Genomic DNA, 19,568 nt, shown 5'->3' on the forward strand with positions numbered 1-19,568 from the left:
GAAGGTTTCCACGTGTTCAAATCACTTGTCTAGAAAGCTGTCAGTCTAGGTTGGTGTTATACTGACAGTTTTCCTCTGGTGAGAGACTTGAAGGTGTGCCCTTCCTTAAGTGACATACGAGGAAGAACAATAAAATTAGGCATATAAATATATATATATTCCCCCTGCTGTCAGTTCCTTTGCTTTCTTAAGCCTGCAAGGTGCAGAGCACAAGAACATAGACATTGCAAAGCTTCAACAAAAGGTTGTTTGTAAACTGTCTTACAAAGAAGCCTTTCATTCATTAAAAAAACCTCCAAATCTGGCAGTCTTACTGTAAGCTTGTACTCATTTACATACATTTATTTTATTTAAAGAGAAAGCGAGAAATTATATCTTTGCCAGAAACATGAGAACAATTATTTTTTAAATGCATTTGTCAATAACTTCTATTTTGAACTTCCAAAAAAATCCAGGGAGATAAAAAGAAAGTGAAAGAAAATGGTTCAGTTTTGAAAGGATAATTGAGGGAGAAGTTGGGAAATAAGTGCTGATAGCAGGCCATCCAAAGGTCAGTGAGCTTGATGAATTGAATACTTTTGTATTGGAACAAACCATAGAAGTTTTATGTAACCTAATAGGAGCCTTCCTCCATTTGTCCTTGTAAATGGGAGCTGTGTCTTTGGAGTCCTGCCAGAGTGGAACTGCTCATTCATTATGACCACTTAAAGCAAATGATCATGGCCCTATGGCACATAAAATAATGAGTGTAGCTCCCATTTCTCAGATATGAGGCATATATTATGCTTCACATATGGTCCAATGTGTGCTGGCTTTTGGAAAAGGTACAAAAATTACTACAATGGGTAAAGCTCATACGGAAACAATTCAGCGAATAGGAAATTTCATAATTGGAACCATAATCAGTGACTAATGCAGAGCAATATGTATGCAAATAAAATAGAAGGGGATTAGAAGACAAAACTGCATTTAATCGAAACCCAGCATACATGCTCGTGTGAATAATTTCAGATATATTCTTAATCCTATTAGTTTCCTTTTCTCCCTTCACCTAAAACCAAGTGTTTAAGTAGAAGCTTCCATTTAAAAATAAGACATGTTTCCCTAATGAGTAAAAACTCCACCTCATGTTATTCGAGATATACATTATGGAAGTGTTCTGCATGAAAGGCCTGGCAGGACATGGTGTGATAAATGAGCTGTTTTAATGTGAGGGCATAAAAAGAGCACAGATAACAGGTAGATCTCATGCCTCTTCAGTTACTGGGGTTCCTGTAGCAGTGGATGAACCTGGATTTTCCCTCTGTGCTGCAGAGGTGCTGTCCATGGACAGGTTCCTCCTCCCTCACATCTTTTATCCTGTGCCCAGGCAGATCTTTGTGTCTGCTCCTGACAGGCTGGGAGCCTCTCTGGGATAAAACCCACCAGGGCTGGCACAGGGCTCTCTCTCTCAAAATCACTCCCTCCTTCAGTACTTCAGTACATGAGGCTCCCAACACAGAGAGTATAATATCTGTGATAATCCATCAAAATACTTTGCTGTGGTGTAATTCACTGTTCTTTTTTATTGTGCGTATTTTGTCATTCCATCGCACATGATGCTGAAACAACTGAAACGGCTGTAGAATTGCATTGCCATTTTCTTTTCAAGATATTTGAAGGTCACTTCTGTAATTGTCAGGTAATTGGTAATTATTTGGATTTGAATGAATACTTATGAGTACTTGTATCTTGCAAAATATTTAGAACCTAGTAATTTTTGTATTAACCATTCTTTTGTATGTTCTTGTAAGTTGTGAAGCCTGTGTTATATTAGACGGAGTTTATAGATACTTTTATTTCATGTATTCATGTTTGGGGTTTTTTCCTGTGGTACAAATAGAAATAAAAATGCAAGGAAGGTATATGTGATGCTGGAAATCCCTGGGTTCTGGTACTTATTGATCCACAGGAGATGGTTGCATCTGATTAGATGGGCAGCTGAATGGAGAAAGGAAGCTGCATGGAAACAGCTGTCTTTTTTCATTAAGATTATCAAGATTAAGAAAAAAGCCCCAAACCTTTGTTCTCAGGGTCAAAGCACAGGTGAGTGGGCAAGGGTTCAGAGAGGAGTTTGTTTATTTTCTCCCCATAGAAAAGTTGTTGTTGTTGGGAGTTGGATATTGCTCTTCCATGTCATACACAGGTCAGTGCCATCAGCAGTGAGCAGCAGGGGAAGTTTCTTCCCTTCATCCTTAGATTCTAAATACATTTAGTTATTTTTTTACTTTTTTTTCCTTCAGGTATATAAACCCCATCATTTAATCTACTTTGCATTTGAAACAATTCAATAGAAAAAAATAGTCCTCTTACAATAACCTCAATCATGTACTATAATTTTCTACATGATACACTATCTCATTTATGTGGCAGTCTTACATGCAAGAAAAGGGAATTCTTTTAAACCCTTGATTTAAAAAATGCTCCCTTTCCCTTAGCTCTCTTTCAGAATCCAACCCTAAAGGCCCTTTCAGACAGGAATATGTTTTTTATGGTTTCAGTAGCAAGCTGGTCTTTATAGAATGTAATAGTGTGTTGTGATGTTTAGAAAAAACCCGTGTTGGGCAGACCAATGTTATTTCTTCATAGATTTTCTCTTGTCCAAGTACATGTAAGAGAGTTACTTCAGGATTGGACTCTCTTTGAAATTCTGTGGAAAGGACTGTAGGGCCAGAGTGTCTTTGTGAGCAAGACCACAAATCGTGTTCTGCAGTTAGACTTGAAGCATAAGGGGGTGTTTGTTTTCTTGGAGATCAATTATTAAAATTAGTGTACTTAAAAAGTGTTGAATTTCTGTGTAGTTGACCCTGCAAAGAGTTCTCATGCTAATGTGGGATCAGGACTGCGCAAGGGCAGAGTCCAGAACATCTTTCTTCTACTTTTTTGCTTTATTGCTACTGCTGATTATTTTCTTTATGGTATTGTAACAAAGGCTCAAGGAGATTTATTCTCTGCTTATTTTTATATGAAAATGAGTATGTTACGAATCACTAGTTAGAAACCACTGAGGAAACCAGCAGAAATGCAAACATCAAAATATTTTAAAGTCTGAAACTTGTTAAATGATATGACATCCAAGTTAGAATGTATTTTTAATACCAATCACAAATAAAATAACAGCAAAAATATCTTCTTCCAAATTAAGTTTGTTAGAATAAAGTAATGAAAAGATAGTCCAAGATATTAAGTGATTCAGATTACCTCTGGTAAAATATTTATGTGAAATGTAATAGGCAGTGATTAGCTTTCTCTTTGTTTTGTGAATCTTTCTGTATATTTAAGAGAAAACTGTAGTCTTGCTGGAGACTTCCATGAAATAGCCAGAGAAACCCAAAGCAGCTTAATAATTTTCTGTTTAAGATATTTGGCATTTTTAGAGTACTGTTATATAACTGATTTTGAACTGAATTTCTGGGGGCTATTTCATGTCTCTGAAAATAGCTATATATCTTATCAATAAGAAAGCTATTTCTCCAGCCCTTATCATGGACACATCTTGTCAGCAGCATCAGTACATCATATTCAGTTTGAATTTCACCTGGTGCCCTGGGTGGTCAGTGGAGAGGAGCAATTGCCTCTGAAGTTCATGGAAGTTAAGTAGCTGAGATGCTGCTGTGCCAGATCAAAACCAGGGAGGGAATCAGCTGTGACCGAGGGGACAGGGATAAGGAGATCCAGCTTGGGGGGGCTGCCTGGCTCTCCTTTGCTCATTAAAGTGCAGAAAAACCAGAATTCCTCCCCTGAGTCCTACAGCAGGCACTGACTTCAGGCACGTGACTGAAGTTCTTTACTCAAGAGCCTGCTCACTCTGGGTCTCTTACATGACAGAGAGGTGCCTCCAGAAAGCAGCACACCCTCGTTAACAACTACATTAAATACTTCTTATTTGCATGTATTTGTGTTGCTAGTACTGAAACTCATGCTACTTGAACAAATACTCTAGCTGCCTTTTTATTAAAGCTGTACTGTGTTTAATGGGAATGTTTGGTTTTGTCTTTTTTTTCCCTCCTGCAGCTGTGACTCTGAAAATAGGTATCTTGGAAATCCACTTAGGGGAACATGCTACTGTGAGTACTTGTATTTTTGATGCTACATACCGAAATGTTGATTATGTATTGTATGATAATTTCATTTCCTTGGAAAAACAAAGTAAGTTCCTGGAGATTTTCCAAGACTGAGCACATTGATATTTTGACTGAAAAATAAAATGCCGCACTGGTCTTCTCTTACTTTGCCCACAAGGACACAAAGTCTACTAAAAGCTGATTCCTTACATCTAGCTTAGAGGGACTGACCAAGCCACGGTGTGATTCTCTGTATCTCATCCTATATGAATGAAAGGAATAGTAATTGTGTCAATGCTTTAAAGACAGAATTTTTGGTGGAGAAATGCAAATAGTACAACCAGCACTACTCCCTGGGACCTTCTGAGTGGCTTAGCCAGTCTGCCTCCCAGGGACATGAGACACAGCTGCTCTCCACAGTATCATAAAAGGAGGCTGTGTGTTGTCTCCATGTTCTTAATGTTGTAGAAGAGGTGCCTCTGGCAAATTTACTCCAAAGCATTGCAGTTTTGATAGTCTTAGTTACAGCCTGAAGGGATGAGCATGCTTATTACCCATGTGCATAAATCCCTTAGCGAGCTGTGCCAATTTTACTATTCCAATATCAAGTTCAGTAGTAATTTTAATCATCATAAAAACAGATGGGATGTTGGAGAACACTTTTTTAACTTCCGTGACTTTGCACGTACCTGCTTCATATCAGACAATTGGATCCATTTGTCTGTTGTTTCTAACATCATCCCTACTTCAAACTTGAATTTATCCGTAAAGACAGATGTCTGAACATACTTATAACCTCTCTTCTGATTTTTGGCCTTGTTTCTTAGCATTTCATTTTACAACATACACAAAAGCTTTATTTTAGAGTCTCTTTAAGGCATCATTTACCTAATAAAGGAATGTTTATTTTCTTTGCTAATCTGTCTTTCGTACCTTAAATGGTTTGCATCTGCAAGGTATGTTTTACAGAGCAAAATAGTAAATTACATACTATATTACAGATGTTGACATATCTCTAGGCCTAAAACATTTATTCCTCTTGCCAGCTATTAAAGAACATTGCTGTGGGTTTTTTGATTTTTTTTTTTTTTCTCTCAGAAAACATAAGTTCGGATGTAATACTTTGAGCTGGAACATAAATTTTAAATGTTGTACACCAAGTTGAAAATACTCCCTGAAACTATGTCTTAGATACTCTTGATGAATAAATTCAATTCCATTTGTTGATTTTTTTGCATTAGAAAAGCACCTTACTTTTAAACAGAAATATCAGTATTTAGAAGAATATTTTTTTGTATCTATATAATAAATAAGTTTTTTAGATTTAGAGTGAGTACATGAAAATTTCATACTTTGAAGACAATTATATATAGGCTATTTTGGATATGCGTGTCACCATTTGTTTTGTCCTTTAAAAATAAATGTTATTAAATTTAAGAGATTGAAAAGAAATGACAGTAATGAGATTTGTAGACCTCAGGCACCTCCATGAAAAACCTTATTTTTTTGCGATCATGTTTCAGGCTGGGTCTATAAATCATGTTGGAGACAAATTGTACTATATTCAAGATGCCCCTTCACCTTTAACTCACTACTGTTATTTGTCTTCTGTCAGATTTCAAAATATTTTAAAGAACTTGTTTTGAAATGATAAATTTTCTTTTAATACTTCCAGCCTTTTAAAGCATCCCATATAAACAATTCTCAGAGTTATTTTCATGTAGTAATAGGAGACGACATTATTACCAATAATAATGGAATTCTGTATTTCTTGTATTTGGCAGATGATGCATCATAATGGGAAATAATCAGTAATTTGTGGATAAGTGACTGAGATTTCAATGACAGTTTCTTATCAGCGCAGTCCATTTCCTGCTAAATCATGTATTAAAAATATATATACACACATCATGGAGAGATGCTCCAATTTCTTGTCTATATTCGAAAATGTGGCCGTACCACATTTCAGTTTTGTACAAGACAGGCATTTGGATGGTATCTTTTCTGTGCTTGATTTTACTCCTCATTAAGAAACTTTCTCTTTAGACACTTAAAAAGTCAGTTAACTTTTCCTTGAAGTGTATTTTTTACGAAACATTAATATTATTGCTCAAGAGGGGGAAAAATAAATTGTATGCATTTATGAGCAGCACAAGATTGTGAGAAATAAAAGTTCTAGGCTCATCTGTTTCTATTACTTAGAATCAAAATCAGTGAACGCAGATAATAATTTGCTGTATGGTTAGGATCTTCCTCAGGAAAACTTTTTGTCACGTGCTTGAGTTTAGCCATCTTCAAAATGACCAGTTTAAAGCCTTTAAATTTTGCCTTTTTTTCCACTTCTGTAAATACTGCCCTAAGTTGGAATGCTCTTCTAAGCAAAACTTCAGGATTTAATTCTTGCCTAGTCCTCTGCTCCCTCTTGCCTGTCACTGCCATCCTCAAGCCTAGGAAGGGGGAACAGTCTGGTGTTGGTGCAGGCATTGGCATTGGCATCAGTGGGCTGTTAAGAGGGTAAATAAGAGCAGAGTTTGCCACTGGGAGAGCACGAGTTGGTTTAGTCTCTTCAATATTTGTTTCCTTTCGTGGTGATGTAGGAGAATAAACACGTTTTTGATGCTGTACGTGGTGTTGTGATTGAAGAAGTGATCTGAACAGATAAAAACACAGGAAGATTATGGATGGGTCTGGCATGATTGAAAAGAATGAGATTTATATAGGAGGTAACACACTGAAACATTGCAGGGACTTAATAATATAAATACAGTTACTATGCCAAAAGGATAAACAAGAGAGAGCAGCAAAGCCATCAAATCCTGGAGATCAGAGGAACAGTGCGTTAAGCATTAGATTTCATTCTCATGTGGCATTTCCAAACATGGCAGCACTGGACAAGAGTAGTTTTTCTGCTTTAAATTATGAAAACTTAATAGAAATAGAGTAAGAAATGTGTAGTGGAGCATGCAGTAGTGTATTATCCAGATTGTGTGAAAGTCATTGTACATGGCTTTTAAAAATTATTTTAATATCATTTTTGTGACTGAACTGTGTTATTGAAAAAGCACAACTTCTTTGAGAGCCAGAGAATGAGAACAAGCCTTATAGATACAGAAATTAGAAAATTACTGGATGTATAAGAATGTGTGAGCAGCTGCATGATGATCTATCTTTTCTAGCACCTTGTTAACAGGAGTGGCTGAACATGAATGCCAGGGAAAGAGTACACAAATGGACAAAAACACAGTGAGAATTCTCTCTTTACATCCAACAATTTGCAGCTTAGAACTTCATGAGAGGAAGGAATTTCTTGAGCTTAAAGTGTTTGATGTGCCATTGCTTAGGAATAGCAGAGGAGACCTTACGAAAGATTTCTTAAACAAAGTAAAACCAGTATTGATGCAAGAGAAAGCTTTGTGATTTTAGAAGCTGCAGTTTTGTTTGCCCATGTAAATATCCTTGTTAGCTGAGGACAGGTCTGCTGCTGGATTGTCTCTGTATTTCTGGTGGGGAGGCTCTGTATCCCTAAGCCTTTCCGTTGGGAGCCAGTCTTGCCGTGAGCGATCCATGTAATTCATATCCATACGATTCAATCCATATAAATGAATCCTGAGCAGAGGCCAGAGATGATTGTGCAGCTGACTTATGCATGTACACAAACCATAAATATAACATCGTGTCGTGCTGCATTTGTATTGGCTGCTGGTTTTGCTCCGCGGCGTCTGGGCCAGCGTGATGGATGGCAGCGACACGTCGATAGCAGAGCGTGCATCCAAATGGCTGCATTAGCTCTTCACACATCAGCATTAGGAGCACACTGCTGTCCCAGTCAGAGCTCCTGGGTGCAAGGGAGCACGCAGGAAAACCAGATGGTTTTAGACAGATTGGGAGGAATCGCTGGGACAAATGCCACTTCTGTGATCTTCACTTGGGCTGTACACAGACACAGGGATTTAAATCATAAATGGAGGAGTGGTTAAGCCAGTGTTCCAGAGAAGATGAAAGTTTAAATTTACAATTTGTGATGTGTTACAATGTAAGGTTTGAATTCTAGGCTTGCTAACAATCACTTGTTTTGAAAGGATGTGATTCTTTCCGCAATAAACCTCTCTTAGATAACCGTATTTCTAAGGTCAAGAACTTTGCAAAATGTCTGGCTTATGTACATTATTTTGAGTTCCAATGCAGCATATCAAACAAGAAGTACAACTGATTCTAATACTGCTACATGCAGAAGCATAAAAGCTTACAACAAATCAGTCCTGCGAGTGTAAATCACATTGTTTGCCTGCATATAGTTAGAATTTTCATGAGCTGAGCACTCAAGATTTGCCCATTCGTCCACTAAGAAAATTCCTTGCTAAGACAGTGAAGCTGAAAAAAATGCACATGGATTTACATACCTTAGGTTTTTATTCCCTTTTATCCTTAAAAAAGAATTATTAAGAAGCATTTTTGGATGATTTCTGGCTACCACCATTGACAGTGAAGAGAGGGAACAAATAACTTTTCCGTTTGCTCCTGCAGACTGGTTGCTGTTTTAAAGCAGGGAGCAATAGTGAGTTACAGGGCAGCGCACTTGGGAGTGAGAAACTTTCAGGCATTCCAAATTTCCTCAGCAATGCACAGCCAGACTGTAGTCACAATGTAATAAAGTTGCAATAAATGAACAATTTTATTTAATCTAGGGCTCATCTTTTGGCTGAACAGACGGTTTTGTGGGCCTGTGACTATCTGTGAACACAAATAAAAATCAGGTGAAGCTTGCCTTTTGCATTATATGTATATATATATGTTATATGCATTATAGATCCAGTGTAACACTATAGAGTTTCCCATGCTGCAGAGCTGGCCTGCTTTTAGAGATTAGAACCTGACTTTGAGAAGGATTAGAGACCCCAAAACTTAAGAGGTCACGAGGGATGGGTCATTTGCAAAGACAATTAAACTGGATAGGGACTGAATGACTTGCAGCTTTTTGTGGAATTAAAACCTTTTTATTGATCATACGCCCCTGATCCAGGTGTTTGTTGGATTTATAGCCTTTAAAAAAGACAGGGCCTTCAGAATGTACAAATTTCATTTTAACCATTTTCTAGGTGTTTCCTTCCGGAGCTCTTCCTAATTTTTCTCTTACTTTAGTGTTTTATGGAATATCATTTGTGGATGGCTTCCCATTCAGTGACTGACCAGCCACTCTCAGTTGTTCTGGGATGAAACACACAAGGAGGGAATGTGCTGGGCTCATCTGCAGAAGCTTTAGGAGGTCAGGTGCACACGTTCCACTGGCACCTCTGAGTTTCTAGTCAGTCTCCTGGATGTGTAGTGAGGAAACAGAAAGACAGAGAACACATTGCAAAGTTTAGTTTATATATAAAATACCCCAACTTTATTACTAGCAGGAAAACAGTAGTCATAGGTGTTTTGTTGGGTTTTTTTTTAAATTCTTAATGGTTAAATTTTATTAGCTGCTCTTTTTCTACTTAAAGTAAACCACAGGAAAAAAAAAAAATCTGTGATCTACTAAACATTTTGCAATGACTTTTTTTGGGATTGACCTGAATAATTGGTTTATGGCTTTGCTCTACCATTCTAAACTCTCTGCCGTAAAATCATTATACCTTATAAGACTGTTGCTTCTTTCCTTGGTCTAAATACAGACAGGATAGCAATAAGCAATTCCTTCAGTATGGCAGCAGCTCACAAAGATGAAGAATGATACTTTCATGTGCAAAATTGGTGAGAAACTGTGAAATGTACATTCAGTAAAAACTCTCAAGATAATATCTGCTGTCTGTGCAGGGAGCTGGGGACAAAAAAGCAAATTTTGCTTCTGGCTGAAGAGCCTCATAAGGATTCTAGTCCAGTTCTGAAGCTGTATTAGCCCCACTACTGCTGACACACCAGGTTTTCAAAGAAGGGAAAGTAAAGAAAAGTGCTAGTCCTTACCTATTCTCCATACAATTTCTTACAGTAAATTTGTATTTTAATTTAAAACTTCTAAACCATATTGTTATGCAGTTATGGCGCCTGAAAAAGCTCCTCAAGCACTTATTTCTTTTATCTGCTTTATTTAAAATTGGTCTTACTTGCTAAAAATTAAAAAGCCTAATTACTTTTTTCATATCTGGTCTTTGGATTAAAGACTTTGTTAGTCCTGACTTTTCTTCCTTTTTTTTTTTTTTTTTTTTTTTTTTTTTTCCCTCCCCTTCCCCAGTAGTAGTAACTAGAAAGATGGTTTAATTATTAAATTAATATAATTTATGATGACTTCCAGTGAATTTTTTTCAGCTCAGTATTGTCTCAGAGCAACAGAATAAGATAAAACACCCTTATTTATGCTGTCAAAATGCAGTTTAGGCTTATTAGGCCTATTGACATGGTCTGATACTTTGTCCTGCATATTCTCCTTATTATTGGAATGTATTTTTTTCTTTCTTTTCTGGGCTTATTCATAGTCAAAGTTGTAATATAAGCCAATTTTTTAGTAACATTTATCGTGTTACCAATGTTACAATTTAATAAAAAGGAGAATTAAAGGAAAAGACATCTCTTTAAATACTAAAAACATGCATGCTGATGCATTCAGGGACTCAGAACATGACCTCCTTTATCAATAAAATTGTAAAAAAATAGTTGTCAAGTAAAACGTGTACTGGAGGTACCATAAAACACTAGGTGGCAGACTTGCTATACTGAGAGAAAAACTAAACTCAAGAACATTCCAAGGAGAGTGTTTTAGAAGATAAATAGCAAGTACCACTATAAGTAAAACTGTTAGCAGGGATTTTCCAGATATTTAAAAATTATGTTGAAACTTAAAGGGCATAAACAATAAATTTTGGTTCTTGAAAACCTGTTTGCTTTAGCCGAGTTGGGAGATGTATACCAGCAGCTACCAGCTTTGCTCCTGATGTGAACAATTCATGTTTCCTTTTGGGACAACATTAATTTAAACTAAATACATATTGTAATTGTAGAACTGTCATGCTTGACTTAAAATAATGAGTTTTGCCAATTATATCTAACACTGATTGACTTTGATACAGACTGAAAGAAATCTATATTATTTATAAATATAGTAACAGTAGTGGCTGACATTGTCTTTTGAATATATGGGCTTATACAATAAATTGTATTTAAAATAAAATCTTCTTAGTGTTTAAAGAGTCTAGTGGAACAGATTATAGTTTAAATCTGACAATTCTAGGATGCTTTGAGAAAAGATTAGCCTCAGCAAACTTACTAACTCAGAATTTATAAAGAGCAACAGACAAACACCGTCTTTGCCCTGAGCTGAAATAACTGCACAAACCAACTGTCGCCTTCCAGAAAATTAAAACAATAACCACACCGAGAATCTGAAGCTCCTAATAAAGTATTATGATCTCACCCCAGGCTCTGTGTACTCATTTGCCAAATGCTAGGTTGGCTTGCAGCTTTGTTGGGCAGGCTAAAGAAACGGATTTGCTGCCAGTCAGGTTGGTTTTTGCTTTGAGTTGGAGAATTCTTCCATGTATGCATTTATTTCTCATTTTTGAAACTAACTTTTTTTTCTAATATTGCAGATTTTCTTCGCTTAAAAACCCACACGTTATTTTTGAAATGAAGCTTATTTGCTTTCTCTGGTACCTTCTGCTTATATATTAGTGAATTTACCAACTAGCATCCTTTTAGAGTTGTTATTTAATAACTTTTGTCAAAGCAGAAAAAGTCAATTTATTGATTATTCATTTAGGTATGCTACCCTATCTCAAAGAAATAGGACAAACTAACACTGGCAGAACTAACTTTCTAACTGCTAAGAAGAAAAAACATACCTTATATTGCATGCAGATAAAAGTCTGAATCAGAAGACTATTCCACAGGTGCCATAATTATTTTTTGTATTATGTTTATAATATTTTTCTTGCAATGTAATACATAGTATTACAGTAAAATAGCTATTAGTATAAAATATGAGTATTTATAGACCTTGAGGAAGCAAGAGCAAGTGAGACCTCATTCAGAAGACATCCTTTGGTTTGTATGGGACTTTAGCCCATGTATAGTGTAGATTCATAGCCATGAAGCAGTGTTTTAAATGAGAAGGAAACCCTGCAAGTATCTACAAATGCACATTTGATTTTGTCAATATATTGAGCTTGGGCTCGTAGGGATGGATTCTTTCTGAATCCTTGTGCTGTGTATTCAAAGTGCTCTGTGTGTGTGATTTCTGAACGTTTCCCAGGGGACAGGAGTTGTCATTCCTCAGACACCTGGGAGTCCTTGGAGCTCCCTGGGACTGGAGCAGTAAGAAATAAATGCTGTAGGAGAGGATCCCTGAGTCCCTTGGCTTTGCCTACTGCCAGTCAAGGGAAAACACCTGTGGTGCTTTTGCAGTTGCATTGCTTCCCATACTGACTTCCCAGGGAAAAGAGAATTTTTGATGGGTGGGACTTCAAGGGAAGATCTCTAGTGAAATCTTGAACCAGTTGAAAAAGGAAAAATACCCTGACTTCAGTGAGTGGCTTGTGATACGTGGGAGATTTTGTGTTGGTTCCTTTGGGAGTTCTTGGCCAAACCAGTGCATCATTCCATGTCAGCTGGGGTCTTTTTCTCTGCTGGCAAACATGAAGCCCTGGAGGATGGCTGAACCTCCTCCATTAATGCAAATGTCCTGTAGTGTGAGCTCCACTGTTCAGGTGTGGGTCCTGAAGCACCTAATCCTGGCGCATGTGTCTGGAAAGTACAGAGAGCAGTCAGGGATGTTTCCAGCTTTAGAATTAGTGCTGTGAAGCCCTTACAGAGTAATTGCAGGATCATTTAAGTAAATTTGGGGTCGTTTCTATCTCAGGAGGATGATAAAACCTTGGATTGTATAAACTTAAGGCAAATGTAGACTCGGTTAAATGTGAACATTGTCAAATTCAACTTTCTGACTCGATAACTCAGCTCCATTTCAGCATATTGCAAAGTAGCCTATGAGTCCTTGTTATTAATTTATTGTCACTTTTTCTTAGCTTAAATTGTGAATATTATTTTAAAATGTGTTCCAGAAATATAACTCATTGACAGCAAAGTGTAATTTGGAAGTAACTTGATATAAAGGGCAATGCTGACACACAATGGAAGAGCAAACTGTGTGAGGTCAAAAAGCAGCAGTGTACACTACAAAATAGATACAATAGCAAACTAGACATTAAGGGAAGCTTGAAAAATGTATCTGTCAAAAAGTATGAAGATGCACTGGTAAAGAAGTAATATATATGTATTTGATTTGTCTTTTTATGTTATGGGGAAATAAATGTGTTTTACTATGTTAGCCCCTTAAGGAAATGCCACGGCCATCAGAATAATTTTATAAAAATGACAAGCTATGCAAAATGTGGGAAGAAAAGTCTTAAAAGGGCAACTATATCACTTTTTTTAATACATATAATTATTTTTTTTTCGTACTGCTTCTGTATGTGTTTTTGAAAATGTGGCCAAACAGATTTTAAAGCGTTAGAGCCTTTCCTCATGCTGGGAGTGGCAAAGGAAAGAGAACATGGAGAGGTCATTGATAGAATGAACAACAGAATAAATGGTAGGAAGAGAAAAATGGAAACATTCTAAGGAAGGCAGTGCATGACTCCATCATGCAAATGTGCCACTTCATGTCTGTTGGCAAGGATTGCCTACCATAGTCTCTGGTCTGTGAAGGTCAGTTGTAGATGATACGAACAATCACTGCTTTTCAAATACCAAGAACAAACAGACTGCCAGTATTTGCTACAGTTTGCTGTTCCTTTTTACATGCTAATTCAGTTCTCAGAGAGTCTGTGTCAAAAAGTTTGTGCTTGACATCTATCAATGAGTAATGGTATGTCTCCATTGATCTGTATTAAGCTAATATCTTGAAAAAAAACCAACCAAACCAATTAAAGAAGATATTTATTCTATTTGCACATTTTGCAGTAATTTCTTTCCATGGGCAAAAAAAAAAAAAAAAAAAAAAAGTCACGAATAGTGTAAGCGCAGCCATATTTAGTTCCTGGTTTATAGAAAAAAAATTACACTAGGAATTTTTTTTTTTTTTTTTTTTTTTTTTTTTAAACGTCTGGCAGCTGTTTTAGTGGAAATGGGTTTTCCAAGTCACTTTCAGAAAGGAGTCAGCCCTGACAAGGTGGCCAAAGTTTCCTCTCTGAGGCAAAGAATAAATCTCCTCTGAAGGATGAGTGACTGCAGTGGGATTAAGGAAAACACCCTGTGGGGCTCCATTTTCCCTTCCTCCATTATTTCAATTTGCTTATTTTAACCCAACTGTTTATTATTTTATGTACCTGACTGCCAGTCCTGCAAATCAAATTGTAGCAAGTGGGGGAGTGTTCATTTTTTCTGGAGTTTTTCACTTTATATTTTATTCCATATTAGGGTTGAGATATTTCCTCCTATCTGTTTTAAGGGCTGTGGAAAATGGATTAGGTAATATTACATATATGTAATTTCATTTGTGGGTGTTTGGAATTTTAATATTTTGTCAATATTTTTTTCTGAGTTGGCACTCAGTTCTTAGCATGAGCAATGTTATTATTGAGTGAGAATGTTATTATTGAAATCAACAGATTTTACTCCATAAATACCTAATGGTGTTTCAAAGAAAAAAGTGCTTGTGTTCTTCTTCTTTTCAAACTTGTAATGCAACAGTGTTTCTACTGCATAGAGATGTAGCATATTATATTTATTACAGTGCAAGCACCTGTTGAAATTTATGACTTTAAAATAGAGGATACTGCTCAGTGAAGTATATGAATAATTTCTGTCCAGTATGACGTGCAGTTTTCCTGATCTGGATCTATTTCCTAAAAAAGATTTTACTTTTCAGAACTAACAATTTGACGTGGTTTGAGAAACAGGATAGAATACAACAATGTAGAAATATCCCAACTTTAAGTTACTTTGTGCATTTGTACAAGTCATGTAGATTCAAGCAACATCGGGTGTGTTCTGACATTTGGGTTGTAGATTTAGGGTTTCTTAAGCAAAGTTTAACTAAATAATGAGGAAAGGGAAGGAAGAGAATTTTGAAAATGTTGGGGTATTGCAGGAATACCTATTAATCTGTGTGTATTTATAGACAAACTATGAAGTGTGTGTTCTGTCTCCTTGGAAGGCCTGAGTAACAACAGGTTGCTTCTTTAATTGTTAAGATCTGTGTTTTGTTCTTTGAGAAGCAGGATAAAAGCTCTGCTAATAAAGATGTAGAAGTTATTGTTTGATTAACACCTGACTGTTCCCAGTTTATAGCAAAACTTGAGCATACAGATGTATAAAACCATAAACAATTTAAAAATTGCTTTTGTGTACCTGACATGTCTGTATTTTCAGCATTGATCCATGTACAAATTGAAGCTTTTCAAAAAATTATTTCTAAAAGGAAATGTAGATTTTAAAGGATTATAAAATGAACTGAAAATTACGAGGGCAAGACTTAAAATGACATGAAGATCTGACTGCTTTCATTTACTACTTTTCTAGACAAGAAACATCCCTCTTTGGCAATAATACATGAAGTTAAACAATAATTTAACGTTGTTTCTTAGATGTGCCACTTCTCTTGTCAGAGCAAGCAGATCAGAGATCTCTTCAGTCTGTAGAGATTATATAATGAAAGCAGTAAATTAGAATCAGGTTAGTGAGTATTGATGCTGGTATATTGAAAAATACTTCATGTTAGAGTTGTAATATTAATATGAGTGTTACAAAGGTGGTGATGCATTTAGATCACTATGAAAAAAAAATTCATGGAGAGAGAAATTTGAATTTTTTCCATAATATTTTCAATGATTTTTTTTTCCTTGGCTTTTTATTTGTATTTCTTCCCACTCTTCTAACACTTTATGAATACTACAAAGTCAAGGGCTTACAAAGACTGTCCAGTGTGACAAAACAAAAGTACATTTATTGAGTACTCCTTACTGTCAAGTAATTACACACTTCTGACAAGACTGTGCTGTGAGTTCTGAAATGTTCCATAGCTGGAGACATCTAAGCCTTTTCCTACAACTGACATTTAGATACCTGCTGATTGGTGCACTTTTCTTTGTTGCTGCCTCTTTTGATAATATTTTGCTCTTAATTCCCTAACCATTGCTTTCCACGATTTGTTTATGTTCTTGAGCAGAGCTGGAAAAGGGTCTGCACCTGTTCACAGTAAACCCATCATTTGTTACAGCATTTTCAGTAAAGAGTTCGATGAAGTATCTAGGAAAAATAATATTTGGAGGTTGTCTGGGGTTTAAAAACTTTAGGAGCATCATGCTTAGAAGATCCAGGTAACTTTATCTGTATCTCGGATTTTAGATCTCAGCCACGAGTGCAGCCTTGTTTACCATGTTAACCATGTTTACTGCGGTTTTACTTCTGTGGAAGTTATGGTGAGGTACATCTCATCTCACTAGCCTTGTAAAACTTACCTGTCCAGACTTAATTAACCTTCTACATCTTTCTATTTACAGTAAAGAAAAGCAAGAGTTACCCTTCTGAACACGGTGCATTTCTGCCATCCACTGAAAGTTTTAGTCAATAGAGAGCGGGCTGAGACAATTAGCAAAATTTAGCTGAATAAAATTCTAATACCAGTCAGATTTTTCTGGCCCTCCCTTAGGATCAAAACTGACGATGTATTAGACCTTAACAAATTGCAGCTGAGAATTTCATAAGACAAAAGATTTCTATTTAAAATAAAACTTAGTTATCAAATTTGCTGATTATGACACTAATCCCTCTGTCTTTTTGTGGTGTTTTAGCCCAGTATATTTTTCTAAAGTGCAGTAAAATAAGCAATGACTTGCTATTGCTGCATGTTTTAAAAGACTTTGAACTTATGTGAAATTCATTTTTGCATGCTTTTTCTTGAAATGGAAAAAGGCATATAAATAGTGCTGGGGAATTTTGGAGTTCATTGCGCTCTGATTACGTATAATAAAATGCAAGTTTTTAGTAAAGACTTCACAGTAAATGACTTTTTGTTTTATCACAATGGACAAGTAATGTCAGACACCAACATATTCAATATAACAATGACAATGAGGCAGTGGATGACTGCTAGATACGGATGACAGGGGAATGAATCAGGCAGCTGCTCTGAAAGTTCAAAATAATTATCCTGACTGAAAATAGGTCTGGTGGTAACCCCCAACTTTGATGTAATACAAGGAGAATTTCATGTGGTCGCAAATGAATATGATTTATAGCATTTGATAGTGGTACTTGGTTTCAAAAGCAGCATTTGTACTGATTGAGAGGAATATGAATAGCTCTGTTCTCAACAAAGTCTTGCTGGAAATAGAGACCAATCACTAGAAAGAGGAGGAGAGAGACGAAGTGCCTGGTAAATGAAGAGGTGAGAGTACAATTTTTAGAATCAGCATGAATAGACAAATCCTTACATAGAAAAGTGTGGGAAGACTGTGACGAGTCTGAAGTTGCAATTATGATGGAGGTTCTTGCAACTTTAAGTGATTTCAAGAAGTAAAAATAGAGCAGCACTGGATTTTTGAGGGGTTTATTCATAAAATAGAAGTTATTAGAGATCAGAAAAAAAATGAAAAAACCCCCACTTTAGTCATTGATTGAATAAAGATCATGTGATCCTCACCTAATATTTATAAAATGGGATAATTAGGTTGTAGCTGAGAAAGAGACTGTGTTGTGGGTGAGTGGGTCTAGTTCCACGCTCTCTTTGTAAATCTCTCTGATATACATTGCAGCACTTTTGGCTTAGACCTTTTGCTAAACTTAAGCTTTTGGAGCTAAAATGTATAGGCATTTCTGAGATATTCTGTATACATATGAAATTGTTTTGCCATTTTGTTCAGTTTTAAAAATGCATGTTAAGAAACTGCATGAGAAGAATCATGGGAGAATGGCCAATGAGTGACCCAAGTTAGAAAAGTCATGGATGTGTCCAGTTAACGAATGTTCTTGCTCCCATTTTGGGAACCCAGGTTCATTCTTTTGCTGAGAGATGCAGTGAACAGGGATGCTCTCTTGGAATGAATTGTTCAAAGGCAAGAGATAGCTCAGAAGTAGAGTGATTCTCTAGAATTTACTCCAGCCTGATTCTTAAATTACTTAATAAACCCCCTCTATTGAAATGTGCTGCATAGGCAGTGGGTGCAGAAGGGTGGAGGAATGAAAGTTGCTGTCACAATAATTTTTTATTTGGTTCTTTATTAGAGCATGATTGCACAGTTTTTAATACTATTGCTGTATACCAGTTCCCAAGGAACTTTCACTCCACAATGCACTGAATGAATTTGTAGGGAACAAATCAGTGATAATGTAATGGAAAGTTGGATGTGTGTTCCTTTCCTGTTTTGCTGTAAAAGTGGAAAGAATTGCAATGAACAGTGGAAGGATCTGCCAAATAACAATGTTCATATGTAGTGTTATATAATTAAAAGTATTACGAAGAATCAAAGCTCAGGTATTTCAAACTGGCTGCTTGTTTTTAATAGATGGTTTTGTCCTTGGTCTCTTTGTTTCGTTTCCTGTCCTGTAAAATGGCACTCATAATGCCTTCTCACCTTCAGTAATGTTGTAACAAATTCATTAACTTTTGTGAAGAACTTAGAAAATTATGGTGATGAATACTATAGAAAGCCACATTAGAAATTAATTCCATCTTTAGAAAAGGGCTTGTGTAGCATGTAGTAAATGAGGCATGGGCCCAACACTGAGTACTGAACATGGAACAAAGTGTTGAATAGCTGCCTATTAGGGGGGCACTCACCCAAAAATCATTTACAGGCACCCTTGATTTGTAGTGGTTCATTTTACAGTCTTAATACTCCCCTGTAACATCCCTTTTTATATATAAATTTATCACTAATTTATACTAAACATATTCAACTTAATTACCTTTCTTGAAAGTAATTACCACTGTAATTATATATTCTCACAGAGTTTTAGAAGCTCTGTAGAAATACTGAAGAACTTTTGTCTGGCCTTTGTTCTTTTGGGATTATTCTCTCATTTTAAAAATCAGAGTTTTCTTCCAATACAAAAGTTTGATTATGGGAATTGGTCTGTTCCTGTTTGAGTATTGAGTACAAAACTTTCATATTAAACCATATTATCCTTATCAAAGTCACTGACCTTTATTAATGAAACAGAGAGGTTTCTTGAAAATTAACAGCAATACTAGGGTTAAAGAATTGCTTTGAAATTTATTTTACTCATTTCATTAAACATCTTTCTTCACCTGATTATTGTTATGTTCTCACACATGCTCATTACTGGCATTTTTAATTGATTTTAATGACTCCTTTTGACTGTGAAAGCAGTCAAGGGTTTTGAAAAAATCAAAATAGAGATGTAAAAAAACTCAGTAACCATAAGTCTTTGTAATATTTGACCATTGACAATGTCAGGATGCTATTGGGTATTGTGGTCCTATCTCCCAACAATTTTTTTCTATTTTAATCAATGATTTCTACAATA

The 19,568-nt window shown here is 36.0% G+C and overlaps 1 protein-coding gene across 8 annotated transcripts in view; it reads left to right on the forward strand.

The window, feature by feature from the left end:
• ATRNL1 (attractin like 1) overlaps positions 1-19,568 on the forward strand; it is a 432,362-nt gene that overhangs the window by 155,167 nt on the left and 257,627 nt on the right. For all 8 annotated transcript variants that reach the window (XM_040071146.2, XM_040071147.2, XM_040071148.2 and 5 more), the window contains exon 21: positions 4,054-4,106. In XM_040071146.2, coding sequence (XP_039927080.1) covers positions 4,054-4,106 — 53 coding nt within the window. The remainder of the gene's footprint in view (positions 1-4,053; positions 4,107-19,568) is intronic.

Source organism: Hirundo rustica, chromosome 8, assembly GCF_015227805.2.
Source record: "Hirundo rustica isolate bHirRus1 chromosome 8, bHirRus1.pri.v3, whole genome shotgun sequence".
NCBI lineage: Eukaryota > Metazoa > Chordata > Aves > Passeriformes > Hirundinidae > Hirundo > Hirundo rustica.